The 27637-nt window shown below is 45.2% G+C and overlaps 1 protein-coding gene across 3 annotated transcripts; it reads left to right on the plus strand.

Annotated features, from left to right (window-relative positions):
• Positions 1 to 24574, plus strand: LOC136559173 (hexokinase HKDC1-like). Of its 3 annotated transcripts, XM_066554125.1 has the most exons (18): positions 1 to 253; positions 4142 to 4304; positions 8463 to 8611; positions 9162 to 9281; positions 10567 to 10662; positions 12406 to 12505; positions 13114 to 13297; positions 14356 to 14511; positions 15233 to 15466; positions 17599 to 17903; positions 18179 to 18327; positions 18417 to 18536; positions 19956 to 20051; positions 20136 to 20235; positions 20934 to 21117; positions 21780 to 21935; positions 22616 to 22849; positions 23454 to 24574. In XM_066554125.1, exons 1-18 carry the CDS (start codon positions 191 to 193, stop codon positions 23596 to 23598), a joined length of 2754 nt encoding a protein of 917 aa, XP_066410222.1. In that variant the 5' UTR covers positions 1 to 190; the 3' UTR covers positions 23599 to 24574. The 3 variants fall into 3 exon arrangements, with proteins under 3 accessions (XP_066410222.1, XP_066410223.1, XP_066410225.1); XM_066554126.1 differs by lacking the exons at positions 1 to 253; positions 4142 to 4304; positions 8463 to 8611; ... (1 more) ...; positions 10567 to 10662; positions 12406 to 12505 and adding an exon at positions 12510 to 12531; XM_066554128.1 differs by lacking the exons at positions 1 to 253; positions 4142 to 4304; positions 8463 to 8611; ... (10 more) ...; positions 20136 to 20235; positions 20934 to 21117 and adding an exon at positions 21141 to 21253.
• The last annotated feature ends 3063 nt before the right edge of the window (positions 24575 to 27637 follow it).

A 27637-nucleotide genomic window follows, 5' to 3' on the forward strand; every position in this document is an offset into this window, starting at 1 on the left:
ATCACTGACCCGATCACACTGGATGGATTTATTTCTGGACTCAATTTCCCAGGAACTCTGCTATTCCACACGGGGGGAAAATGCCTCTGCTGAAGTTTCTCTAGCTCCAGTTTCGTGAATAAAGATCTGTGGCTTTGGAGTTACTCACAGCAGCTCTGTCACTACTGACTCATCCATCTGCTTCAGGAAAATGTTTGCTGTCCACTTGCTAGCTTTCCATTTCACAAAGCTAAAAGAGGATCAAATAAAAAAGGTAAGTTGCAGCATTAGCTGGTTGCTATTTTAAGAGCTGTATTACCCAGATACAGAGGGGTCTGCAGTGAGTAATGCAGACCATATAATGGCATTATCCACTAAAACCATTCAGCCAGATGGGGTAGGAGGTGTTTAGACCTTAAACCACCTGGTGAGCGTGAAAATAGGTCTGGTTAGTGGTTTTCCCTGCACAGTTGTAAGTGCTCTCCCAATAATGGAGCAAATTCTCTGCACTAAGGGAAAGTGCTTAAGCTTTATTTGGCATGGTGTGGAACAGCCCAGAGGACAGAAAGGATGGGTCTGGCAGAGTTGCCTTGCAAATGTATCATGAGTGATGGGATTTCTCGAGCTGAGCAGGAATCAGGAGTCAGTCACGTAGCAGGGACAGGGAAAACCCCCGTGGTCTTTGGTCTGGGTCTCCTGAGATTCAGGAGAGATTTCCAACTGGTGTTGGAGTTCCTGTGCCTCCTCTCTGGTTATCCAAAACTGGCTAATCACTCTGATGTTTATAGGTGTGACCTTTAATTACAGTTGGAAAAGCTTGAGATGGCTCAGATCTGGAGCTATCAGTACTGGGAGTGAGCTGCCTAATGGTTGCTCTTCCCTAATCTACTTCCATGCCCTGCTGAAATGGGTTTTTGGGCTTATGTCCATCATGAGACCACGTGAGACCTGTGAGCTTCATGGGTCACAGGTCCTCTGCTTTGTGGACATGTCCCCTGCAGGTCCTCTGTATTCCTGGGGTCTTCACTGAGTGCTGCCAGGCTCCATCCTCTGGTTTCCCTGCCAGGGGCTGGAAAGGTGGGAGGTGGGGCTGTCTGTGGATGTGGTGGGAGATCCAAGGTCCTGGTGCTTGGATCTGCTTCCATCACTGAGCTCATCAGCAAAGGGAGCCAGCTCCAGGTTCTCCTGTCTGTGCTCGTTCCAAGGAGGACTTGTTCCATTAATTCTGTTTTGGAGAGGGGCATTCTGAGAGAGGTACTGGTATCTCAACAATCAGATGTCCCTGACTCAGTCCTAGCCCTTTTATCCCTAGGATTTAATGTGATCAGAAAAAGGCCTCACTGCCCCTCCCCTCTGTGAGGAGCTATCTCTTATCTAGACAGAACTATTTCTTCATTCTTTTTACTAAGAAAGACAAACACCTTGTGGAGCAGTGCTTGCGTGTAGTGGGCTTTGCAGGGAAACATCCAGCTTGCAGTTGAGTGAGGACAGTGGAGACAAGGGAGCAGAGGAATTCTGGCAAACAGAATTTTGCTGCTCCGGCAAACAAAGCAGAGGAATTCTGGCAAAAAAAAAAAAAAATCAAGGCTGCATCAAAAAAAATCAAAAAGTTTTTCTGTAAGGCGCAAACTAGCCCTTCCTGAAGGCAAGAAACCACATGCACCTCAAACTTCTCTTACAGGTAGCCTAGGGTAGGATTTACAGAATAGAGCTGACTACTCCTTTATTAGAAAGAAGGAATGTCTTCCCACCTTTCCCTCCCCAGGCTTATTTACTCTGTGGTGCCAAAGCCAAGAGCCTGCCTGCCATGAAAACAGAGCTGTTTCCATAAATGAGGCAAGGCCCTGCTCCTGTGCCATGGGAGGGGGTAACCAGTTTGGTTTAGCACAGCCTGGCCATTCCTGTGTTTACCAGTAAATGGTTGTGAGAGCAGGGCCTTGCTCAGGCTGTAAATCAGGCTGGAGAGCCAGCAGGATTTCCTGGGCTCTGCCTTATCTGGTTCCTTGGAAAGGACTCTCTGCTCCTCTGGTTTGTAGGTAAACAGGGTGGGGAATGCAGTGTCTGGGCAGCAGGGAGCTGGTGCATGTTCTCTGCAAACAGACATGGTAATTTTTATTACTCTTGAGAGCTTTTCCCCCCACAGGGGTTTCTGTCACAAGGCTATTTGGGTCTGTGTCAGAATTCATGAGTGCTGCATGTCTCCAGTCACTGTATTTTCTCCAAAAAACCAGTACAGGTGCATAGGCTAAGATGATGCATCCTACACAGTGGTGGAGCTTCAAAAAACCCTTGGAGAAAATCAAGTACTTGCACAAACAAGGGCTACAAATACAAATCTGAATAACAGCCTTTTCAAGGCACAGCTGTATCCAAAGGCAGCTGCTGCTCTGGGACAATTGTATGTTGTAATTTAACACTTTTTCCTCTCTTTCTGTGTGTGTTGAGTGCTGGAGTGACTTTCAGGATCCTGGCTCTTTCTGGTGGGTCATTGCTGACCATCAGTTTAAAATGGGACTGTGAATAGGTAATTAGTTTGTACCTCATTAAAACAGGTAGTAAAATAGTCCAAACTGCAGCAGAGACCAACTTATCTACAACCTGCATTGCCCTCTGTTTAAACAATGCAGCCTTCTAAATCCAACCATGGTGGGACTTTGTGTCCTTCCAGCCCTCCAGACCTCCCTGTGTAAATGGCACTGATGAAATGCTCTGAACAGATGCAGCACCCCAACAGCACAGCCCAAGGTGCAAGAGCTGAGTGTCTGTAGCAGCAAAGCACTGGCAGCTGTCCCACTTCTCTCCTCTGGCCCCAAGTCCTGTGTGCTGGGGACCAGCAAACACCAATGACCCTTCAGTGGACACCCAGCTACTTGGAGCACACATTTATTATCGTGTTCATACAGCACCAAACTCTGGCTACCCAGTGGAAAAGCTTCTGGATGTTGACAAATTCTTTTTTTTTTCCCTGTGTTAATCCTTTGTTGTACCCAGCTGTGTAGTTTCTAGGCCACACTGCTTATAGCCCTGCAGGTATGTGTCAGTCCCAGCAGTGTGTGGTCCTTAAGGAAAAAAAAAAAACCTGATGAAGCTGTCCATAAACACTGATTAACTTCTCTGCCAGGTTCTTCTCTATTCTTTTCTATTCAACTGCCTTCTATTTTGATGTATTCTGTGAGTTACAGACCTTTAACAAAGGGTATTGATTGCACCCAAAAAATGTGTTTTAGATGTAATCCTAGAATCACAAGAGAATGGAAAGCAGAGCTGGAGTGGGAAAAAGGCTTTGAGTTCCAGCCTGGCATGCCAACAAAGTTAATTGTCTGTGGAGTGGTGAAGCAGTAGCTGAATAGATGGTTTTGGGTTGTGGCTGACATGCTTGGGTACTGATGGCATTTTCTGGAGCTGCCTCAGAGAGGTCAAACTCTCACCAGATTGACACACTTTGCAGTTCTAGCTCATTACATCTCTAGCAGGAGAGGATGGTGTGAAAACAGCTTGTCAGGGTCTCAGGCAAATCTCATGACTTACATAGATTGTCAAGTTACTGAGCCATCAGAGAAGATGGGCATCTTTTGGGCAGTGATTCACCAAGGCTGCACTAAACATTTCCAAAGCAAAGTTTTTTGAGAAGAGTGAATGTCCTGATGATGACCTGGAGCTTGCTTGCACTGACAGTTGTGAGAACTTTGGCGCTGAGGTCGAAAATGTGTGGTGGTGTTTGAGGGTCCCAAGGATGAGGGAAGAGATGAGAATCTCGACTCCATGTTTCAGAAGGCTGATTTATTATTTTATGATATTATATTAAAAGAAAATGATCTACTAAAACTATACTAAAGAAAGAGAAAGGAGACATCAGAAGGTTAGACAAGAATGAATAATAAAAATCCCTGACAGACCAGAGTGTCTGACACAGCTGGACTGGGATTGGTCATTAAGTAAAAACAATTCACATGGAACCAATCAAACATGTACCTGTTGGTGAGCAACCTCCAAACCACATTCCAAGCAATCAGATAATTATTCTTTACATTTATTTTCTGAGGCTTCTCAGGAGAAAAATCCTGGCAAAAGGATTTTAATAAAATATGTCAGTGACAGAAAATGAAGCGAACGAGCAGCGCAAGGAGCCTGCATGGCTGAGTGCCACCTTCCCTCTCTGCAGGTGGACAGGTTCCTGCACCAGCTGCGCCTCTCTGATGATGTCCTGCAGGATGTGACAGCTCGTTTCCAGGCTGAGATGCTGAAGGGGCTGGCCAGGGACACCAACCCCACGGCAGCAGTGAAGATGCTGCCCTCGTTCGTGCGCTCGCTGCCCGATGGCTCAGGTGAGTCCCTGCTCAGCACTGCTGCTTCACAAGGGCAGCTGCTGCCAGCACCCCAGCACAGCACCCCAGACACACAGGGCAGCCAGAGACTTGGGGTTATTAATTGAGAAAGCACGTGTGTGTACTGATACTGAGCCTGGGGGAGTGCTGGCATGTTGGGGAAGATGAAACAGGAAAGCCTTATAAATATGATTGCCTGGCAAAAGATTTTGAGAATATGGCAACTATAAGTGAGATTGAAATGAAAGCAAGCTTTGAGATACCTCAGTTACTGAACAACGGGAAAACAACGATGTAGCCAAACTGAAAGTAATCCCCTTTTGATGAAACAACACCCTCTGCTTGCAGACAGGTCCAAGGGTCAGAGCAGACCCTACAGCTTGGCAGAAGGGGCCCAAAGAGGAGTTTTTAGGGTTTAAATGTAACACAGTATGGTAATGTAGTGATTCTTATAGGCTGTGTGTAAATGCTATAGGATTTGTATCTTGTACTAGATTGGTCAGTGAGAATTAGAATATTCAACACAGAAGATTTATTATTGTAACAAGAAGCTCGCTCTCTTACCCCTTTTACGCTCTTGCCCTTTTACTCTCTTACCCTTTTCCTCTCTCACCCTCTCATCCTCTCTGCCCCTCTCTTCTCTCAGTCCTGCTCTGAGCTGTGCCTGGCAGCTCCCAGCAGGGCCCTGCCCCCAGGCCCTTTGCAATAAACCCCAAATTCCTGACCTGGCTGCAGAGATCTCTCGTCTCCGTCCATCCCGACCGTCCTACCCCCATAGCTCCTACACTGGCAGAGTGGTTTTTCCCTTGCACCTGGTGGATTTTGACCTAGAGCTGCTTGTTTGAGGAGAGGACCCGGGAAGTGCTCAGGAGCAGCTTCTCCCATCTGTTCTATAGTGCAGGCCGTGCTGCAGGAGCTGTGGCTGGACATGGCAAGGGCAGCCTCTACAGCCCAGAGCCTGCAGTGCACTCTGCTGGGGCTCTGCCATGTGTGGCCTGGCCTTGGAGCTGCAGCGAGGGCAGGATGCTGCAGTGAAACCCCTCAACCTGCCACGGAACACCAGCATGGCATCCTCAGAGCTGGGATCCACAGAGTCTGCACTGCTTCTGCTAATTCCCCAAAAAGGGATCCCTTCCTTGCCTTCTCCACTGGGAAAATCTGCTCCTGGATGGGGTCTACCAGAAGCTGCTCTGCTTCTTCAGCTGAGACTTGAACAGAGAAAGTGCAGTGGTGTCCTCTGGGAGGATGTGACATGAGATAGGAACTCCAAGCTCATCTTGTTTGGAGAAGCATGCACATCCAAATTAAAACTCCTCAGCTGGCTCCTGGCAGTGCAGCCTGACAGAAAATGGCATTTTTCCCACGTTTAACCAAGTTAATTTGTTCAGGATTCTGTGTCTCACCAAGATCAGCACTTGGTGTAAACTAGCTGTGCAGAAAATTGAAATGTTAGCTTTGTACCTTTCCACATGACTTTGTTCCCTCTGATGGTAATTTCCCTGCAATTAAATGAGGAATAACAGCTTTCATGGCATAAAAAAGGTATTTGAAGGCAAGCTCCTTGAAACGAGGCATGTCTGAGAGAAATCATACACAAGCTGACTGGATGGAAGGGGACACTCTTCCTTTGCTGCTAGCTTTGTCAAAGAGAAACAAGAACTTTTTTAACCCTTGCAGTCTCAGTGTCAGTCACTGCTCCTGAGGTCTCACAGGTCTCAGAAGCTGTTCTGGAACAGCAGGGAGCCCCTGAGCCCAGGAGACCTGGAAAATTGCATGTGGTGTCATCAGCAAGAGCTGATGTCCCCCAAGGCCAAGGCTGGATGGTGCTCTCCTGATCTGTGTGGCCTTTCCTGTGTGCCAAGGACATGCTGCAGCATCAAGCTGGGCTATATCCTATTGACACACTGCCCACTCCAAGTATCACATTGATTTTTCTATTTTTGCCCTCTGGAAAAATCCTTGTTGGTTATTTTGCTGCCAGACTGGTTAAAACTTCCAGCAGGTTTAAACAGCTCAAACTTGGATGGTTATTCCCCCTTTATTTATTTATTTATTTATTTATTTATTTATTTATTTATTTATTATTATTATTATTATTATTATTATTATTATTATTATTATTATTATTATTATTATTATTATTATTATTATTGACTCCTCCTTCTTTTCCTTCTTTTCCTTCTTTTCCTTCTTTTCCTTCTTTTCCTTCTTTTCCTTCTTTTCCTTCTTTTCCTTCTTCTCCTTCTTCTCTTTCTTTTCCTTCTTCTCCTTCTTCTCCTTCTTCTCCTTCTTCTCCTTCTTCTCCTTCTTCTCCTTCTTCTCCTTCTTCTCCTTCTTCTCCTCCTCCTTCTTCTTTTATTACTATTATTATTATTATCTTAGAGGGTTTTTTTGCTGCCCTCAGTGTTGCTGACTGAAATGACTCATATAGAGCATCTTTCAAGTTTAGGGATTAACAGTCTGACTAATGTCACAGTTTACTGAGTAACCCAATCTGCCTCCTCACCTTTGATAGCAGACCATGGTATTACAGGTACAATTTCCTGCTTCCTTCCCTTTCAGGACCAGATTTAATAATGTTTGGACTGTGGAACAAAGATCATGCAGGGCTAGGCACATACCCCACTATGTTTTCCTTTTGGGAAGGGCATTTTCCTGTGTGAGGGAGAAACAAATTTTATTGTAGCAGTGAGGCCACGCTGTCCTTCCATCTGAGGTTTGCTGCTGGAGATGTGTGTGTCTGAGCAAGCCTCTGAAACCAAATGGTACTTTCACAGAAACACCAAAAGAAAAGGAAAAGGACTGTGTTGGTTCACTTTGGGTGGCAAATTGGCTTTTTCCCACTTGGAACCTGATTTCTGCACTAGAGCTGAGTCTAAACATATGTCTGCAAGTCCTGCATCCTCTACTGGATACAGGCAATGACCTCACATTCTGCTTGTGCCACATTTCAGGTGATGGTTTTGCAGCCCCTTGGTTGGTTTGCAGTTGCTTAGGGCCTTTCCTGCTGCAAAGCTCATCCTTCTGCAGCCTGCAAGTGTGCTGCTGTGGAAGGAGCAGGGTGAACAACCCAAACTGCCAAATAAATTTGAATTAACTATTACATAGCAGGCTGAAAGGAGAGACCTGATAGCCTTGCTGAGGGTTTCCAGCTCTCAGTCCTTCTGATGCTCCCAGGCCCATCCAGGATCAGGATCTGCCATCATGGGGCAGCAGAGGCACCTTGTTGAGCCTTTGCTTTCTTTTGTTAGGGTCAGGATTAAATGTGTGAGATGGTATTTCTTGTTCAGATTCAGATGTCAGTTAGTTCTTATTTATATTGCAGTTTTATAAACTGTGAGTTCTCCAGCACTTCACTCTAATAAACTGAAAAATGGAGACCTATCTAAATGGAGGCCTATGTCTCTCTTTACAAGGCTTTTTAAGGATAAACTGTCTAATTAAAAAATGGCACTACAATTATTTTTACTTTTAACTTAAAAACTAACTATCTGTGGCCTGCAATGTGGAGTTTTTTATCTAATTACATACTACCTAAACTTGTAAAGAAGAAGGCCTAGCTTCTGTTTTAAAACTTCTCTCTTGTTTTATGTATATTCTATCTTACTATATTCTAAAACTTCAAGCTCTGTTTTCAACTATGTGATATTACATACTTCTATTCAAAAATGGAGACCTATCTCTCTCTTTACAAGGCTTTTTAAGGATAAACTGTCTAATTAAGAAATGACACTTCAATTATTTTTACTTTTAACTTAATAACTAACTTATGTGGCCCGCAATGTGGATTTTTTTTTCTAATTACATAATACTGCTTAAACTTGTGAAGAAGAAGGACTAGCTTCTGTTTTAAAACTTCTATCTTGTTTTATGTATATTCTATCTTGTTTTATATATATTCTATCTTGTTTTATATATCTTACTATATTCTAAAACTTTAAACTCTAAGTTTTCTACTATGTGATATTACACATTTCTATTCAAACTACACACCAATGATTTCAGTCCTATCATTTAATTTTGGAAGTCTTCTCTATACAGCCATAGGTTAAATGTAGTGTTCTTTTGGGGTCAGTGCTTGTCAGCACACAAAGTCTCAAATTCTCAGCAGCCAGGGTTTGTGGCCATGCCCAGTGATGGTGGTCCCCTGTGTTGCAGAGAAGGGGGAGTTCCTTGCTGTGGACCTGGGGGGCTCCCAGTTCCGTGCCCACCAGGTGAAGGTGTTTGATGATGGGAAGCAGAGCAGCCAGCTGGAGAGCAAGTTCTACCCCACACCCAAGGAGGTCACCCAGGGCAATGGAGCTGAGGTAGGGCACTGATGCTGCTGCTGTCACTGTCATATTTTGGGAAAAATCCTCTTCACCAGGATTTCTTCTCCTGGGAAGATGAGAAGCCTCAGCTTCTCCATGTTTTGCTGCTCTGGAATGTGGTCTAGAGATTGTTTATCCAAACATGTGAATTATTTTAACTTAATAACCAATCACCATCAGCTGTGTTGGACTCTGAGGAGTCAGTCACGAGCTTTCATTAATGTTCTTATTAAACCTTCTGATATATCCTTTCTTTATCTTTAGGATAGTTTTAGTATAGCATTCTATGATATGATGTAATACGATGTGATATATAATATAATATAATATAATATAATATAATATAATATAATATAATATAATATAATATAATATAATATAATATAATATAATATAATATAATATAATATAATATCAGCCTTCTGAGAACATAGAGTCAGATTCTCATCTTTCACCTCGTCCTAGAAACCCTCACAAACACCACACTGTGCTGCTGCTGCTGTGCCTGCCTGTGGACATTGCCCAACTGTCCTCTCTTCTTGTGCAGCTCTTTGATTACATTGCTGACTGTCTGTCAGACTTCATGGAGACCAAAAACCTGAAGCAGAAGAAGTTGCCTCTTGGCTTTACGTTTTCTTTTCCATGCAAACAGACCAAGCTGGATGAGGTGAGATGCATAAGAAATGCTCTTGTCAAGCTGAGCTCCTTGCAGAGTCTGGAGCAGCTGTTGAGTGCAGGTGCTGCCCTGTGGCTTTTATCTGAGGTCATGTTTGCATAGCTCTCTGAAGAAGGCATGGATGACTTTTAGTATTTAACTCAACCTGACTATCCTTCAGTGATTCATTTCTCATCTCAAGGCATCACCACCTTTAATCAAAAGCTATTCTGTTGCTCAGTCAGTGCCCAATTCCACAGGAACCATGTGCCCCTGTATTAACACTGTTAGAAACAGATGTGCACTTCTGTGTCTTGAAATATTTTTATTGTTTTAATCACTCTCAGTTTTTGGTTTTTTTTTAATTTTTTATTTTTTACAGTTGATTCTGAATAGGAAATACCTGTAGCTGAGCTGCTTGAGACACCTCTTGGGGAAACAAAGGGCTGGTTGCAATTATTTTGTGTTCTCTCATTCTAGCTTCTCTTATTTCTAGGGGTCTGTGCTTTGGGCTCCAGTCCTGCAAACGCTTTTTGCTTAATGCTATTAGACTGTGATCAGCATAGGAAAGCCACATGTGCTTTAAATGAAGCACAGGGAGACACATTTACAGAATTGGGACTTTACTTTATGACTGTACCTTTTTGGCTGTGTTGGTACTGACAGGCACCCCAAGGTAAGATGTAACTTGACTTACACGTTGGTACAGTAATAGGAGCCTCTTTGAGCCAGGTCCCATGAGCTCTTGGGGATCTGTTACTCACCCAAGATAGCTCAGCTACCTTTGGAGGCATAAAATCAGCAAGATGGCTTCTGTTGCAGTGTTGGAAACAAAAAGGTTGAATAAAAGGCAAAATAACAAACAGAGAAAAACCAAGCCAGGTGCAGGAGGTTCTTGCTCCTGGTAAAACACCTCACAAAAGTGATTGGTTTCTTTGTTCTCTTCCTTTTCTAGTGAATTTCCCAGGTGGGATTTTTTGGCTCCTGTCCAATTGGCTCTCCTTAAGTTTGAGGTGAAGTCCCCCAGGTCCTATGAGGTGGCTTTTTACCTGATTGAGGAGAGAAGCTTCTGGGCTTATTTCCCTTTTAAGGGGACAAAGGACAGTTTTGTCACTCCTCAACAGGGGGGCACATTCCTATAGGTACTGATAGGCACCCCAAGGTAAGATGTTCTACTCTGACTTATTTTGGCTGAGTTTTAATCATGGACTTCTCCACACACTTCAGTCTTGACTGGCTTTGTGGTTTGTGTGCTAAACTTTGTGTGCTTTTGGGTCACTGCACTGTTTCTTTTCAGGGGGTTCTCCTTGAGTGGACAAAGCACTTCAGGGTCCGAGGAGTCCAGGGCACAGACGTGGTCAGCTCCCTGCACAGGGCCCTCCAGAAGCACCAGGCAAGTCTTGGACCTGCAGGAGCAGAGAATGTCCTCCTGGGAATCCATCTCTTGGTGTGTGGGTTCCTTTGGGAGCTGTCAGAATCCTTCAGGGACGGGCAGTAGCAAGTGCCCAGCATGCCTGCACATCTGGCAGATCTGTGTCTCTCTCACAGCTGTAATTCAGACTGCCCAGATAACACAAGGGCAGCTGCACCCTGAGCCCAGGCTGTGACACCTCACCAGAATGGCCCCACTGTCTCAGCCCAAGGGAGCCTCTGGTGAAACTGCAGGGTGAGTGTCTTGGTTTGGAAAGCCAGGAATCTGCTAAGGAAGGCAGGAGCCTCCCCTGAAATGGAGAATGTGAACCCTCCCCACCCCTCTGAATTGCTATAAATTTTAAATTAAGGGGCTCTCAGGCAAAAATATGGGAGCAGGAAATAACAGTTCTTTAATAGGGAAAGGGAAAAAAAATAAAAGGATAAAATAAACAATGCAGTACACTAGAACAACAGTGCCAGAGTCAGAACCCAACCTGACACCCTGTGGGTCAGGGTGTTGGTGGCAGTCCCATTGGAAATGTGGCTGCAGCCCTCCTGCAGTGTCAGGGGTGGTTCTGCTGGAGCAAGGGGGTCCTGTAGAGAAGGATGGATTCTGCCTCTGAAGATCCAGTGGAAGGAGAGGCAGCTGCTGTTCCTCTGGGGAATCCCGTGGAGAAAGCCGTGCTGGTGTCTCAAAACCTCTGGATTATATCTGGGTAGCAATGCTTGGCTCCTCCCTCTGGGCTCACATCTCCCAATGGGATGTTACAGTTCTTATCAGCCATGCAGGGACATTCAATGGCTGTTATCAGCAGATGTCCCCTCCCAGGGAGGTGTGAATGTGGTCACTCAAAGACAGAGATCAGGCAAACTGCCCACTTGACAAAGATAATCTGCCATACAGATGGGAATGAAAAACATCTTGCATTGCAATCTGGAACAGTGAGATATAAAACACTCAATAATTTCACACACTGTGTTTCACAGCCTGGCCCATGGGATGAGGGTTGGTAGGAGGAAACTGCCATCTCAAATTGGCACACCTAACCCCAGCAGGGCTTGCCTGTCCCCTTCAGTCTGCACGATGGAGCCATTGATGGCAAGTTTTAAGGTCAGCAGTAAGACATGATTAAATCTGCCCTTGAACTAGCTAGCATACAGCCTTTCAATAACACTGTGTTTTAATATTTTGGAAAGCCTTGCCTTTCATGTTTGGTAACACCAGCCAAGAAAAACAAAGCATCTTTCCATATCTTGATGACTTCATAGCAAAGAGGAAACTGCGCAGCCTCAATGGAAGGACTTTCTGCTTGAGTGTGGTATTGCTGCACAGCTGTAGCTGCATTTCTGTGTGTTTCTGAACCACCTGGTGGGCTCTGCTCAGGTGGTAGAGGATGTTGTCCTTTCACACAGCCTGTAAGCACAGTATCACAACACTCACACCAATAATGTGTCACTTTTCTGGCAAATGAGGTGGGTTGGGGAAAAACAAATCCTTCAAACAAAGAGGTTGGCAAAACACTTGAGAATTCAGAGATATTTGTAACCTTACAGGGCTGTGGGAAGAGTGTTGTAAGAGGAAGTAGTGTCTTCCAACCAAGGAGTTTTCCTGAATGAGGCCTTCAAAGTGCAACCAGGGAATATGTCTGCATGCTGGTGCTTTATCACAGAGGAGGCTTTCTGAGCTTTTCTGCCTGTTAATCACCCATCTTTATGCTCTTAGGACATAGATGTTGATGTTTTGGCACTGGTCAATGACACGGTGGGAACCATGATGACTTGTGGATACGATGACCAGCGCTGTGAAGTTGGACTCATTATTGGTATTTTTTTCTGTTCACCATGAAAGGTTTTTTCCCTCTCATTTGTTGAATTACTACAAATCTGAAGTAGGAAGGAGTTTCACAATAGAGGAAAGAGCAGAAAGAAAATGGGAAAAACAATGGTTGGATTTTCAAGCCTGGCTGCCTTCTGTAAAGCAGCTGTTTTTATGCTGATCACATTGCCATCAAATACCACAGTCCCCATTTTGTCTGGGCTCAGTTGTGACCAGCATACTAAACTTTTCTGCTGACTGTATAGAAAATTACTGTGTCTGTCCAGAGAAAGCTGAATTCCCCTCACGTCTGGTAGTTAGTCCCAGCTATGCTTTCCACAGTTTCTCCATTTCATGCACTATGATGCCTTTTAATGGGCACACAGAAGTACATTTGAAAGAGAAAAAAATGTTTTTAAACAAGTCAAACCTTAGAATAATTTCAGGTTTTTTCCATTCACTGTGAAATGATGATTTCATGGGTGCAGGTGGCCTATATGAGCATCCTGTGCCACAGGGTTATGTGTTTGTGTTTTCTTCCAAAGGCAATATACTGACTTATTCCCAAACAAAAAGCACACATGGAACAAACAGTGGTTTGTCCAATACCCACAGGGACTGGCACCAACGCCTGCTACATGGAGGAGATGAGGCACATCAGCCTGGTGGAGGGGGATGAGGGCAGGATGTGCATTAACACCGAGTGGGGCGCCTTCGGGGACGACGGTGCTTTGGATGATCTCCGCACGGAGTTCGATCGGGAGCTGGATCTGGGATCTCTCAACCCTGGAAAACAGCTGTAAGTGATTCCCTGTCTGAGTTCCCAGAGTGCTTTTCCAGTGTTTGCCCCCTTGGAACAGGAATTATGTTAAGTGAACCTGAGACGACTTGGTGCTGGTTCTGTGTAATCCAGATCTTTCCCTTCTGGAGAGGCTGAGTCCCTTTCACAGCTCCCTGCTGCAGGCTGTTGTGGTGTGATTTCATGGTTTACCTCAGAACCTCGGGTCCCTCCCCTGAAGATTCCCTCCCAGGTGTGTCAGTCTCCTCTCTTTTCCCCACCCTGACCCCTGCTGAGCACTGCCTATCAATCCTGGAATTCCACAGCGTTGAGTGATTGGGCAGATTGAAAGGATGCCCTCTACCCCTGGGGGGCATTGGGCCATCCAGGTGTCCTTTGTCCCTTTGTCCCTCCCCTCCTGTACCTGCTTGGTGGCTCCCTACCCCTTCCCTGCCCCTCTCCCCGGGGTAAAAGATCACAGAACCACATGGTTGGGTGCAGTTGCTGCATTCAGAGGCCTGTGGGCCAGAATAAAGCTCTGGATCCAAACCCTCCATCAGAACCGACTCCTTTCCTTCACCATGGCCTGAAAGCTTCTCCACCAGAGGGAAACCTGAGGAGCAGCCCCTGTTATGGGGGGAGCTCCATCCCAACACCACCAGAGCTCCTGCAGGCCTGGACTTGTCCCCAAGTGCCCAGACACAACATCCAGCCAGCCAAAAGTGTCTGTGGGGTGAAACACCACACACCCAGGCAGCCAAAAGTGTCTGTGGGGTGAAACACCACACACCCAGCCAGCCAAAAGTGTCTGTGGGGTGAAACACCACACACCCAGCCAGCCAAAAGTGTCTCTGGGGTGAAACACCACAGTGCCGCTGTTTGGTTCAGTGCCAAGGGCCAGACAAGCCCAGGCACATCCTGTACAATATTGGTAAATTCCAATATAACAGGCCAAGGGATTGCTGCTATAGCTGGCCATGTGTTGCTAAATCCAGGTGGTTGCTGTGCTATGATGCTGTGGAGGGCTAAAGAGAGGAGCTGGTGAACACCTCCTGATTCCTTCCTGTGCTCCATTCCAGGTTTGAGAAGATGATCAGCAGCCTGTATTTGGGGGAACTTGTGAGACTCATTCTCCTTAAAATGACAAAGGAAGGTCTGCTCTTCAATGGGAAAGTGTCAACAGCTCTGCTTACTAAGGGCAAGATTGAAATGAAACACGTGTCTGCAATGGAAAAGTAAGAACTTGCAATACACTCTTTGAGAGTAGCCACTCTCAAAGTTAGTCTTTCACTAGCACAGCAGCAATAATGAAAGTGTAGTTAAGATCTGTGAGTGCTGGGAACAATTCTGAACAGTTCAGCTTGAGTTTGCTTTTGCCCAGGAAAAAAGTTGACCTTTCTGTAAGTGGGAATTGGTGTAAGATAGTTTTAGCAAAGTGCCACAGTCGCAAGTGTGTTGGTAAACATCACAGGTTGTTCAAATAACCTCTCTGGAGACCTGAGTGTTTGGGATGACTGCTGCAGTTTTCAGCCTCTCTGATGTGGGAATACTGGGGCTGTGGAGATGCAGTACAGATTATAAATCAGCTAATGGATGACTGCATGGAAAACTGGGAACCTGGTCCTCATTGTCACTCCAGGAATTATTTTCTTTGTTGTACTGAGTAAAGCTGTATATCTGTCCTTGTGCTCTCTTTCTTTGGGCTGTTTTATCCCTTTCTCTTCTTGACTAATTGATTGGTGTCACCAAATGCTGAACCCCAGAAAGTTCAGCATTTGAACTCTCTCCCCTGGGTACTTCTGGGAATGCTGTGGGAAGCACATTGCTGGTTTATGGGAATCAATTGTGATGCTGTCTGATGGGTTGTGTCGTGGTCTCCTCTCATTTCTTTTTGAGCCAAGGTATTGATTTGTATGTTTTTGCATTTGGTGATGTATTCTTTTGTTTTGGGGATAGGTACAAGGAAGGCCTGAGCAACACAAGAGAGATCCTTACAGAGCTGAAGCTGTTTCCCTCTGAGGAGGACTGTGTTGCTGTTCAGCACGTCTGCACCATCGTCTCCTTCCGCTCGGCCAACCTGTGCGCCGCCGCCCTGGCAGCCATCCTGACCCGCCTCAGGGACAACAAAAAGCTGCTGAGGATGAGAACCACTGTTGGGATTGATGGGGGACTCTACAAAACACACCCCAAGTGAGTAACAAAGAGGATTTGACAATAGCTAAGAGCCTCCATCTACACGTGTGTGTGGCTTTTCAGAGAAGTGCCGGTTTTGCTTCAGCTTTGGGGTGAGGTCTAAGTGGCTTTGGTATTGCAAAGATGTCCCAGGAGCTTTAGAATTTGGGGTTGCGTGGGAGCTGAGGGTGTTTAGCCTGGAGAAAAGGAGACACAGAGGTGAGCTTATCACTCTACAACTCCCTGAAAGGTGGCTCAGGTGGGGTTGGGCTCTTTCTCCAGGCAGCACTGACAGAACCAGAGGACAGAGTCTCAAGCTACACCAAGGGATATATAGGTTGGATATTAGGAAAAAATTTTTCATAGAGAGAGTGATAAAGTTCTGGAATGGTCTGCCCAGGGATGTGGTGCAGTCACCATCCCTGGGTGTGTTTAACAAAGCCTGGATGTGGCACTGGGTGCCAGGGTTTAGTTGAGGGGCTGGGGCTGGGTTGGACTTGATGATCTTGAAGGTCTCTTCCAACCTCATCATTCTGTGAATTCTGTGAGACATGACACCTGGAATAATGGTGTTGGAGGAAATGCAGCTGATTTCTCAACTGACTCCTGGGCCCCTAGGACACTTGCAGTTCACTATGGGTTCCTTCCTTCCTTCCTTCCTTCCTTCCTTCCTTCCTTCCTTCCTTCCTTCCTTCCTTCCTTCCTTCCTTCCCTTCCCTTCCCTTCCCTTCCCTTCCCTTCCCTTCCCTTCCCTTCCCTTCCCTTCCCTTCCCTTCCCTTCCCTTCCCTTCCCTTCCCTTCCCTTCCCTTCCCTTCCCTTCCCTTCCCTTCCCTTCCCTTCCCTTCCCTTCCCTTCCCTTCCCTTCCCTTCCCTTCCTTCCTTTCCTCCCTCCCTTCCCTTCCCTTCCTTCCTTTACTACTTCCCTGTTTTTCCACCTGTGCTTTCCCAAACCGGAAACCTCCTCCAACCATTCCCCCAAACTGGCTGAAGGTCTGATTGCAGCCAGAGATGAAGTAAACTGTCATGGTGTGATTTCATGGTTTACCTCAGAACCTCGGGTCCCTCCCCTGAAGATTCCCTCCCAGGTGTGTCAGTCTCCTCTCCTTTCCCCTCCCAGCACTGTCTGTCAGTCCCGGCATTCCAGAGGGGCCTCGAGTGATTGGCAGATTCAAAGGATGCCCTCTACCCCTGGGGGGCATTGGGCCATCCAAGTGTCCTTTGTCCCTTGAGACCTCCCCTCCTGTACCTGCTTGGTGGTTCCCTACCCCTTCCCTGCCCCTCTCCCCGGGGTTAAAAGGAGCAGCAACCACATGGTTTGGGAGTTCTGTTGGAGCAGTTGCTGCATTCAGAGGCCTGTGGGCCAGAATAAAGCTCTGGATCCAAACCCTCCATCAGAACCAACTCCTTTCCTTCATCATCACCTCAAAGCTTCTCCACCAGAGGGAAACCTGAGGAGCAGCCCCTGTTATGGGGGGAAGCTCCGTCCCAGCACCACCAGAGCTCCTGCAGGCCTGGACTTGTCTCCACGTGCTCAGCTGCAGCACCCAGCCAGCCAAAAGTGTCTGTGGGGTGAAACACCACACACCCAGCCAGCCAAAAGTGTCTGTGGGGTGAAACATTGTGACGGTGCTCGCAGGGGTCCCAGGATGAGGGAAGAGATGAGGATCTGACTCCATGTTTCAGAAGGATTGACTTATTATTTTATGATATATATTATATTAAAACTATACTAAAATAATAGAAGAAAGGATTTCATCAGAAGGCTGGCTAGGAATAGAAATGGAATGGAATGATAACAAAAGCTTGTGTCTTGGACAGAGAGTCTGAGCCAGCTGACTGTGATTGGCCATTAATTAGAAACAACCACACGAGACCAATCCCAGATGCACCTGTTGCATTCCACAACAGCAGATAACCATTGGTTACATTTTGTTCCCGAGGCTTCTCAACTTCTCAAGAGAAAAAATCCTCAGGAAAGGACTTTTCAGAAAATATCATAGCTACAAAACACCACAGTGCTGCTATTTGGTTCAGCAGCAGGGTCAGACAAGCCAAGGCACGTCCTGCACACAGTATTGGTGACACCAATAGTAAACCATGCCCCAAAGGCCTGTGAGAGGCTCAAGGAGGAACTCTGTGTCCCTGCCAGGTACGCCAAGCGCCTGCACAAGGTGGTGAGGAGGCTGGTGCCCACGTGTGACGTGCGGTTCCTGCTGTCGCAGAGCGGCAGCGGCCGCGGGGCCGCCGTGGTCACGGCGGTGGCACACAGGCTGGCAGCCCAGCGCCGGCGCCTCGACGCCGCCCTCGCCCCCTTCCTGCTGCCCCCCAGCATCCTGCAGGAGGTGAGGGACAGCATGAGGGCTGAGCTGGAGTATGGGCTGAAGAGGGAGACGCAAGCCCAGGCCACGGTGAAGATGCTGCCCACGTACGTGTGCGGGATGCCGGATGGAACAGGTGAGGTTGGCTCATGAGCACCTGGAGGCGGGGCAGGAAAGCTGCTTCTCTGTTTTTGGTGGGAAGGAGTATGCTAATTAATTTGGCACAGGCCAGGGGGATTTATGTTGCCCAACTGGTGCTTCCTGCTGTGTTATCTGTTATCTTCAGCCCCATGCTGGTAGGCTTGATGGGATAAATGCCATAGGGAACAGAGTGCTGTCATTGGTATGTTGTTCTGACTGGCAAACGTGCTAGGAGGAGCACCAAAATGAAATAACTTTCTTCTCCTTCAGAGAAAGGAAAGTTCCTTGCCCTTGACCTTGGTGGCACAAATTTCAGGGTTCTGTTGGTCAAAATCAAAAGCGGGAGAAGAAGATCAGTGCAAATGTATAACAAAATCTTTGCCATTCCTTTGGAGATCATGCAAGGGACAGGAGAAGAGGTAATCTGAAATGAATGTTTAACTGATGCAGCCAAGGTCCATTGTATGGGGTTACTTGTGATATTTCTATGCCTCTTCTTTCCTTCCAGCTCTTTGACCATATTGTCCAGTGCATAGCAGAATTTCTGGAGTATATGGGGATAAAGGGTGCTCGGCTTCCTCTGGGTTTCACCTTCTCCTTCCCCTGCAGGCAAACCAGCATTGACAAGGTAAGAGCTGCAGCAGCTCTGCATCTGCTTGGTAAATGACATCATTTTGGGCAAGGCTGACTTGTTGGTTTGGAGAATTTATTACTTTGCTTTGCAAATGAGTTGTGTGTTTCATGAGAAAATTATCATCCCGTGTTATCCACCTGCCTATGGGGGCAGAACTTTCACTTCTTGTCTCTGGTAAGTGCTGGACATGAGCTTGTTTTTGTTCTATAAAGACTAAGCCCTCATGACAGCAAAATGAAGTGCATATTTTTAATAACCCAGGAACCTCCTTATGCTGCCTTAACTCTTCAGTGGCAAGAGATAACAAATGGCTCCTTCTGCTTGCTCAGCTACAATCCCAGGTTGTTTTCCAAGCTGTGCTGCACAGCTCTGACTGTGTAACTTCTGCACCACATTAGCTTTTTTTGCTGAGTGGCGGTGGACAGACCTGAACTTACTTGTTCAATTTGGAGGAGTTCGCTTTTTGACAGATATCTTTTATCTTATCTGAAAAGATTTATGGATTTCCAAGAGAGGCAGGGGATGTTGTGCTGCTTAGTTCTAGTCAAATATATAAGATATGGGGGAAATGAGAGACTGCTATTTATTGAATGTTTTTATGTCCAGGTGGGGTTCACAATAGCTTCTAAACCTGGAAGTTAGTCTGCTCTGTCTCAATTTTCAGCTCACTGTTGAGAGTATAGCAATAGGACTTGGCCTTTTGTGGAAACATGAATTCATGTGCCTTCTGAACCCACAGCTTAGCATTTAGGTCTTGACAAATGATTAGGAAGCAAATTCCACAGTATTGATGGCAAACTGAGTGAGACACATCTGTGTCCCATGATATGTTGCTCTGTGTGTTTGGTCTTCCACTGTTCTAGAGCTTGAGGGTGTTTCTTATAGCAGCTTTTTCTCCCAGTTGTCTTCTATGTTTTTTTTTTTTTCCCCTTTGGACAGACAGTCCAGAGCCACTTAGGAGGTGTAAAGCTAATTACTTCATGTAACCTGGAAAAAAACTTCTGTCAGGCCAGGTTGTTGTCTGAAAAGAAATAAATTAGTGTTGCCTGGAGCTGTGGGATCATATCAAATGTCCTTCAGGAAACCACCCAAAAATTAACAATAGATTCATTGATGTTTGATGGGTGTTTGATGATTTACAGCAAAATTATTTTCCAAATGAGTTTTAGAAGGTACTGAGTGCAATGCCTTGACAAAAAGCTGAGTAAACTTGGAGCCACTACCACCAGCAGTGGAGTAACAAAGATACACGAGCACAGCCTGCACTAGACACCCACAGTAACCTGTCCAGGGAAATATGTTATTTGGGAAAAGAAAAAAAGCATTGGGGTGGGAGGCAAGAAAAAGCTGATGCTTGCAATGTACAGTCTGCTCTTTGTCTTCACTCGTGGCTTTCTTTCTCTTCTGTTTCAGGGAACACTTGTGGGATGGACAAAAGGATTCAAGGCAACAGACTGTGAGGGGGAAGATGTTGTTGATATGCTAAGAGAGGCCATCAGGAGAAGAAATGTGAGCTGTTTTTTCTGCTCATGTTGGTGTATTTAATGCACCCTCCCTCTGGCATTCCACTGCTGATTGTGACTTGTGTTTTAGGAGTTTGACTTGGACATTGTAGCAGTGGTGAACGACACTGTTGGGACCATGATGACTTGTGGCTATGAGGATCCAAACTGTGAGATTGGCCTTATTGCAGGTACAGTGGTGGTCAAGTGGCCACTGTGAGAAGGAAGCACCTATGTAAAGCTGGGCTTTGGCATCTCTAAACCAGCACCTTTTATCTGAGTTTTGATATATTAGTATATATATATATATATATTAGTATATATATATATTAGTATATATTGATATATATTAGTATATATTGATATATTAGTGTATATATATTGATATATTAGTACATATATATTGATATATTAGTATATGTATATTGATATATTAGTTGCTTGGGGTTCTTGGCAGATTTGTGTGGTACTCAGCAGGAAACGTAACAACATCTGTAGCAGATAAGTTCCTGAACCTGTTGGATTTTTGATTATCTCTCTGATGGTGCCTAACAAGTGTATGCAGGGTAAAAGAGTACAAGCAGATAGAGCATCAATTCTTGTTTTGACAAATCCATGCATAGTTACTGTGTAGCCAGGTCATAGACCATGGAACAAGCAAATGTTTTTAAAAATCGGAATGAATTCTTGTTGGGCTTTTTAGATGATTCCCCCAATATGTTCCTCCAAGTTTTGATCCAGAAATATATCTAAGCATAGAATCACAGAATGGCCTTGAAATTTGAGATGAGGCAAAGAGAACTTAAGATGAGCACTACAATCATCTTCCATAAGTTTCTGGCACTGCTTCACTTTTCCAGCTGAAGTCTTGTCATTTCTTTCCTTCTAGGAACAGGCACCAATGTTTGCTACATGGAGGACATGAAAAACATAGAAATAGTGGAAGGGAATGAAGGAAAAATGTGCATTAATACAGAATGGGGAGCATTTGGTGACAATGGCTGCATTGACCACATCAGGACAAAATATGACAGAGAAGTAGATGAAGGCTCCCTAAACCCAGGGAAACAGAGGTAAACATGGTGGTCCTGATGCCAAGAGCCTGATGAAGTCAGTCTTCAAGAGACACTGGCTGCTTTTTAAATGTGCTTAATGAATGAATGAATAATCAGAAAGGAAATTTTAATATTGCATTTCTTTTGTTGCTTGGTAAGTAACCTAGATATCAAGAAAAAAAAAAAAAAAAAAGAAAAAACCAAAGATGTACATTGTTACCACAGCACTGTTTTCATCTTAAAGCATTACCAAACAGTGCAGCTTTTAAGATTTCCCTACAAAGTCTAGGTCATGCTTTGTTCCTACTTTTAGGGTGATTTTCAGACTCAAGCTTGTTGGGTAAAGACAGCATTGATTAGATGTGACTCACTGGTGAATGCATGGGGGAGAGGCAGGAGTTTCACTTCAGTGTGGACTCTGGCTTTAACACTATATTCTGTTTAATATTGCAAAGGTTTTTTTCTACTTCTGTTACCATTTGGCATAGGTAAATATATTGTAATTAGTATTTGCACTTGAAGTCTCTGCAAAAGATTTTTGATTGAAAAATGGAGTTTCATGGCTATTGCTCTGCAAGCTTGGACCATTTTTTTGAGTTCACAGGGCATGTACATACCACTCATGCTAAACAGAGCTATCTCCTTAAATGAACATTTTTATTCCTCTTTTGACCCAACAGGTATGAAAAAATGACCAGTGGAATGTACTTAGGTGAAATAGTGAGGCAAATTTTGATTGACTTAACCAAACAAGGACTGCTGTTCAGAGGACACATTTCGGAATCACTCAGGAAAAGAGGCATCTTTGAAACAAAATTCCTGTCTCAGATTGAGAGGTAAAGTTGTTAGATTTACATGGTTTAAATCCTTAAAGTCTTCTGAGACACCTAGAACACAGTCTTTTGAAAGTGTGTGGAGCCCTTTCCTTCAAGAAGTGGATTAAGTCAATTACAATTTTCTTTGTGCATTCCCCACCTCCAGAATAAAAATTAAAAACAAGAACCTGGGGAAGTTACAGAATTATTGTTGTAATTATATGAATTATCATTTCCTGTCCACACAACTGGGTTATCTTGGATGCCTTAGCCATCAAGCTAAGTGTTTCTTGTGTGACTTAAAATAGCATTTATTTAAGAAAGCAAGAAGTCAGTGATACACGAATATGTGCATACCTATATATCTGTATGATTACAATGGTCCCTAGGCTATTTGAAACCCTTTCTGCTGTGGAAAGCCTTGAAAGGAGGGTCTCAGGAAAGTAACAGTCCTGTGGCTGATCTGGGTCTGCTCCCCTATGGCTTTGGGGTTAGGTGGATAATTACTGCTCGTGCCTTCTGGAGATGCAGCCTAACATGGCAAAGGGCATGGCAGGAGCAGCTTTTCCATCTGAATTCAGACAGAAACCAGCCTTGAGAGAACTGGGGGGTGTTAGAGCTGAGGTGGCCCCATTTCCTTTGGCCCAGAGCTGTGTGAGCTGTGGGGCTGTCCCTGAATGCTGCTCTGTGTGTCCCTGCAGTGACCGGCTGGCCCTGCTGCAGGTGCGGCGCATCCTGCAGCAGCTGGGGCTGGACAGCACCTGTGAGGACAGCATCATCGTCAAGGAGGTGTGTGCAGCTGTGTCCACAAGGGCTGCCCGGCTCTGTGGGGCAGGGCTGGCTGCTGTTGTGGAGAAGAAGAGGCAGAACCGAGGTGTGGAGCGCCTGCAGATCACTGTTGGAGTGGATGGGACGCTGTACAAGCTCCATCCGCAGTGAGTGCCTTGGTGCCACTTCCCTCTGCTGTTTGCTTGTTTTCACTGTGAGAACATACCTGTGCCAGCTTTCTGCTGAGATGATTAAAAACCTGAGAGGGGGGAAGGATCTAACACATTTCACTGCATTTTGTCATTTCCCTTTCCTAGCCAGAGGATCAAAAATTGTAAAGTCAGCTCCAGTTACCACTGGGAGGCTCTTTTCTCTGGGATGTTGAATGAACCTAATACTTATTAAATTTCCCAGTGTTTTGGTAGATTTCTACAATATCTGAGTCTCCCAGATGGAAAGCTGTTTGAGTTTTTGGAGTTGGGTCAGTATTCTGTGAGCAAGGCCTAGAAGCAGTAATGCTTTTGAGTTGGGAGAAGAGAACCTCCTTCATGATCTCTGAAGATGTGGGCAGTGTGTGGCATCATGCTGAACAAAAGTCAAGTGGAGGAATAAAAATTACAAATTTCTGTACACAATCAGATATTCCATCTTTCATGAATAGGAGAAAAAGCAAAAGAAAGCAATGGCTGAGGTTCCTTGCTTATAGGTGAATACAAAAAGATCAGAAAGCAGCTGCTAAAACGTTCTGTTCTTCTCTCCCTTCCCTTTCAGTTTTTCTAGGATCCTGCAGGAAACAGTGAAGGAGCTGGCCCCTCAGTGTGATGTGACTTTCATGCTTTCTGAAGATGGGAGTGGGAAGGGAGCTGCCCTCATTACTGCAGTTGCAAAAAGATTGCACAATGTTGGACAGAAGTAGAAATGAGAGGTCAAGTAACCTCAGCCCTGGCAGGCATGTGCGGCAGGGGTTTGCTGGGTGGGGATTCCACACAGCTTTGCCTACACCAGCACACAGGTGGCTTTTACTGGGGGAGCAGCTGGTTTTCACCAACCAGGATTGTGGGTTTTTGGTAACTTGGGTCTGGTGTTTCTGCTCCCCACTGGAATTATGTCTTGGCATGGCACGGCCTACTCAGTTCTGTACTTCCTGCAATGCATCTCCAATGTACGTGGGAGAGTGAAAACAAAACAAACAAAATCAACCCAAATTTGTCTTTCTACAACATCTTAATTAAGCTTCTGCACCAGAAATGAGTTTATCACCAGTTTCTTAGGGTTTGTGTGCTTAGTTTTGTCTTGTCCTGGCTCAAAGAATATTGAGATTCTGATGTTGCATCTTATCTAGTGGACGTATTTGTTCAATGCTTCACAGATTTTACAATAAATTTGGAGGTGAATTAAATGAATGGACTGTGGTCAGTGATGGTCCCCCTGCTGCTGCACTGGTTGCAGGTGTAATGCAACACTTCCCTGAGGACAGGAGGCATGTTTAATTGATGAATGTAAAAGAAAAAAAGATGTGATTGCACAGAAGATCAATTTGTGACTCAGCTGCACTGACATATTTTGACACATAAAGCTAAACTGCATGGATTCTGACTGTGACTGATTCTTTGGATCCTGAAGGAAACAGAGAATGTGGGAGGAGCTACAGAGTCTGCAATGTCTGTGTCAGGGCTACACAGAGGGTTTCAAACAGGCCACCAAAATAGTGTGTAGAGGGAAAAAAAAATCACCTACATTTCTGAAAGTCTCCTCTTTGTTTTCCCTCTGTTATCTTCTTGCATGTTCCTGGGAGAATTGTTTCCATTTTGTGCAAAGGAAGTTTGTCCTTGGTTTTCATTTTCTGTTGCCTGCTGCTCTGCCTGTTTGTAAATAAATCTGTGTTGTTGTGAGCCTTTGCTCCTCTGTCCAGTGCATCTTCTGAGTTGTGGGAAGAACATGCAGGCAAGTGGGAGCTTTCTTAAACCTAAATCTTTAAACCTAAACCTTCCTTTAAATCTAAATGTGTATGTGTGCTCAGCAGCACTTCAGTGATTGTGAAGGGGGTTTGTGGACAGAGCTCATGGCCTTGTGTGACCAAATGTCCCTGACCTGATCTACCCAGGAAAAACCAAAACAATAATATGGGACAGAGAAGCTGCAAATCTGTGTCCTGTCTGCTCTCTCTTCTCAAATATTCCTGTATCCCTTTTAACCCTCTCTTTGTGGGTATTTGATTCCTTGCGACAGCAGTTATCCCTCCTTTGCTTCCTTGTGGGCTGACAGCAGAAAGTGGGGCCAAGAAATGTGCTTTAAGCCTAGTTAGGTCAAAAGTAACTGTGGTGCAGGGGGATGAGCAGTTGGGTTTATGTAATGATCTGTAACAAGGCTGCTGCTGGGTTTAAATTTAGCAATCCCAAATTCAAAATTGGAAGCTACACCAGACTTTTGCTGTTTTGTAGTTTTTTTAAAAAACCCAAAATGTGTCAACAGCTCTGTGTCTGTGTTGGAGTTACTGGACGGGTAGAAGATACTTGCAAATAATTTTCACTCCTGAAGGAATTCCTCATAGTGCTGAGCTCACTGTACCAAGTTGTGAACTCCTATTACATTTAATGTTTTTCTCCTTTTGTCAAGAAACTTAGTATTTTACTGTTTCTTTATATTTCAGAATCCACAGAGCTGCAGAAACCAAAGCTTCCTATGTAGTAAGGGCAGTGATCTGGAGTGGAAGTTTGTTGCTGGTGATGGACAGGTTAAATTTGGAGGGGCTGGGTGTAGAAGAAACAAACAAATCAGATATTGAGTCTATGTGAGGCCTAGAATAGCTTTTCTAGGCTGTTTTAGGCCCCAATGAGAGAAACAGGTATTTTGGCACCTGAAATCCTGTACTATCTGTGTGGTTTTGGGCCTTTTTGGGGGAGTGGATTCTGCAAATCTGCAAAAATGCTCCTGTGAATGAGGTATGTCCCTGTACATCTGGAATGAGATGATGCAGACTTGCCCCAGGATGGCCATGTGAGTATGGTGCAGAACACATTTGGAATTTTTATTCTAAAGCCTGTTCTGCACAACTGAAATGCAAATCTGTAACGAAACAAGGTAAACTTCTCACATTTAGAAAGAAATCCTGTCTTGCTTTGATTTTTTTTAGTCTTTTTGGGAAATTAAATATTCACACAGTTTCAGCTTACACCTCAGCTGCAGTTATTCCTTTTCCTGCAGCAGATTAGGCCCACACAATAATATTTTTTTGCATGTGCAGGTTTTTTTTTCTCCCAGTGAATCTGTGGGTGTCATGGAATCCAACCACAAGGACCTGAAACTGCTCCCCAAGTGCTCAGCAGCTCTTGCTGAGCTCCCTGAGGCCCAGCCTTGGTGCTCCTGCCTTTGCTGCAGGCAGCTTTGGGGCTGCACATCTGGCCCCATGCACATCTGGGCAGGGAGATGGCAGCTGGGCTGGGAGGGTGGCAAAGAGCAAAGCTTGGCTGGGCAGCCCTGGAGAAGGGCAGGATTGGCCACTGTGGGGTCATAGCAGGAATACAACCTTCACTTGTGTCTTGGTTTGAACAGCCAGGTGTCTGCTAAGGAAGGCAGGAGCCTCCCTTGAAATGGAAAATGCAAAATGCAAACCCGCTCCCTCTGAATTGCTATAATTTTGAAATTAAGGGGCTCTCAGGCAAAGATATGGGAGTAGGAATAACAGTTCTTTATTAGGAAAATGAAAAATACAAATGTAGTAGCACAAACAACAACAAAACAGCACTGCCAGAGTCAGAGCATGCCCTGTCCCCTGTGTGTCAGGGGGTGGCACAGCCCCATCCCATGGGGGCTCAGCCCTCCTGCAGTGCCAGCTGTGGCTCTGCTGGAGCAGGGATCCTGCACAAGGGGGGAGTTTTCCTCTGCAGCTCCAGGGCTGCTGGAGATGGGCCTGGGCTCCCTCTGGCAATGCAGGGCAGCAGAAAGCTACTCCTCTGGGAATGCACTGGGCAAAGGCTGCTGGGGTGTCCCAAACCTCAGATTGGATCCAGGTAGGAATGCTTGGCTCCTCCCCTGGGTGGAGCATCTCCCCATGGGATGATGGAATTGGATCAGCCCTGCAGGGACACTCACTGGCCATGGACAGAAGATAATTAATGATTAATGGCCCATGAACAGCAGAGATCTCCTGGAGGGAGGATTGTTTTGTGGGAGAGATAAAGCAAACTGCCCAATGAACAGCAGAGAACTGCCCCAGCTCTGACAGATGGGAATAGAACCCACACCCCCAGCCACACCTTCCAGCCTAAGGCCACTCCTGGCTCACAGACATCCCATAACCACACAGGGCTTTGGCTTTCTCCAACCCAGAACATTCTCCATCTGGGGGAGGATGCAGCAGCAAGCTCCTGGTTATGTCAGCACATGGAAGCTCAGCCACTGGGCAAACGTGCAGTCTCCCTTGTACAGATACTAAACTGCTGCAGCACAACACTTCTCTGTCATCTGTCCCATCATGGGCGGTGATTCAGCTTAAAGCTCTGGCTCACAATAAAAGTAGAGGCCTTTTATTAAATGTAGCACATTTAATAGAACAGGATGTGCTGCAGTTCATCACATGACATGGTCAGCCAATATAAAATAAAATGGCATCTTAGATTTTTGTTTTTCTACTTTCACTTTTCTACTGCTTCCTGGATAGCTGTGTGATGCTTTATTTCCACCTGCCTTCCCTCTAGTTAATACATTTGGTGCTTGAATTTATCAATTTTGTTGTGATGCTTCTTGAAGACGTGAACATCTTTTTTCACATCTAGGTGATACATGTAATTTGGAAAGTTGAAAGATCTTTAAATCACAGGTATGATGTGGTATAATGACAGAAGTATTACTGAGAGAAGGAAATTAGGTTTGTGCCTTTCAGAAATTCCCAGTAGATGGTTACCTTTTCATCCACGGGGAAAAAAATAATCCTAAATATGTTGTTTTGCCAGATA

This window comes from Molothrus aeneus, chromosome 8 (assembly GCF_037042795.1).
Source record: "Molothrus aeneus isolate 106 chromosome 8, BPBGC_Maene_1.0, whole genome shotgun sequence".
Taxonomy (NCBI): Eukaryota; Metazoa; Chordata; class Aves; order Passeriformes; family Icteridae; genus Molothrus; species Molothrus aeneus.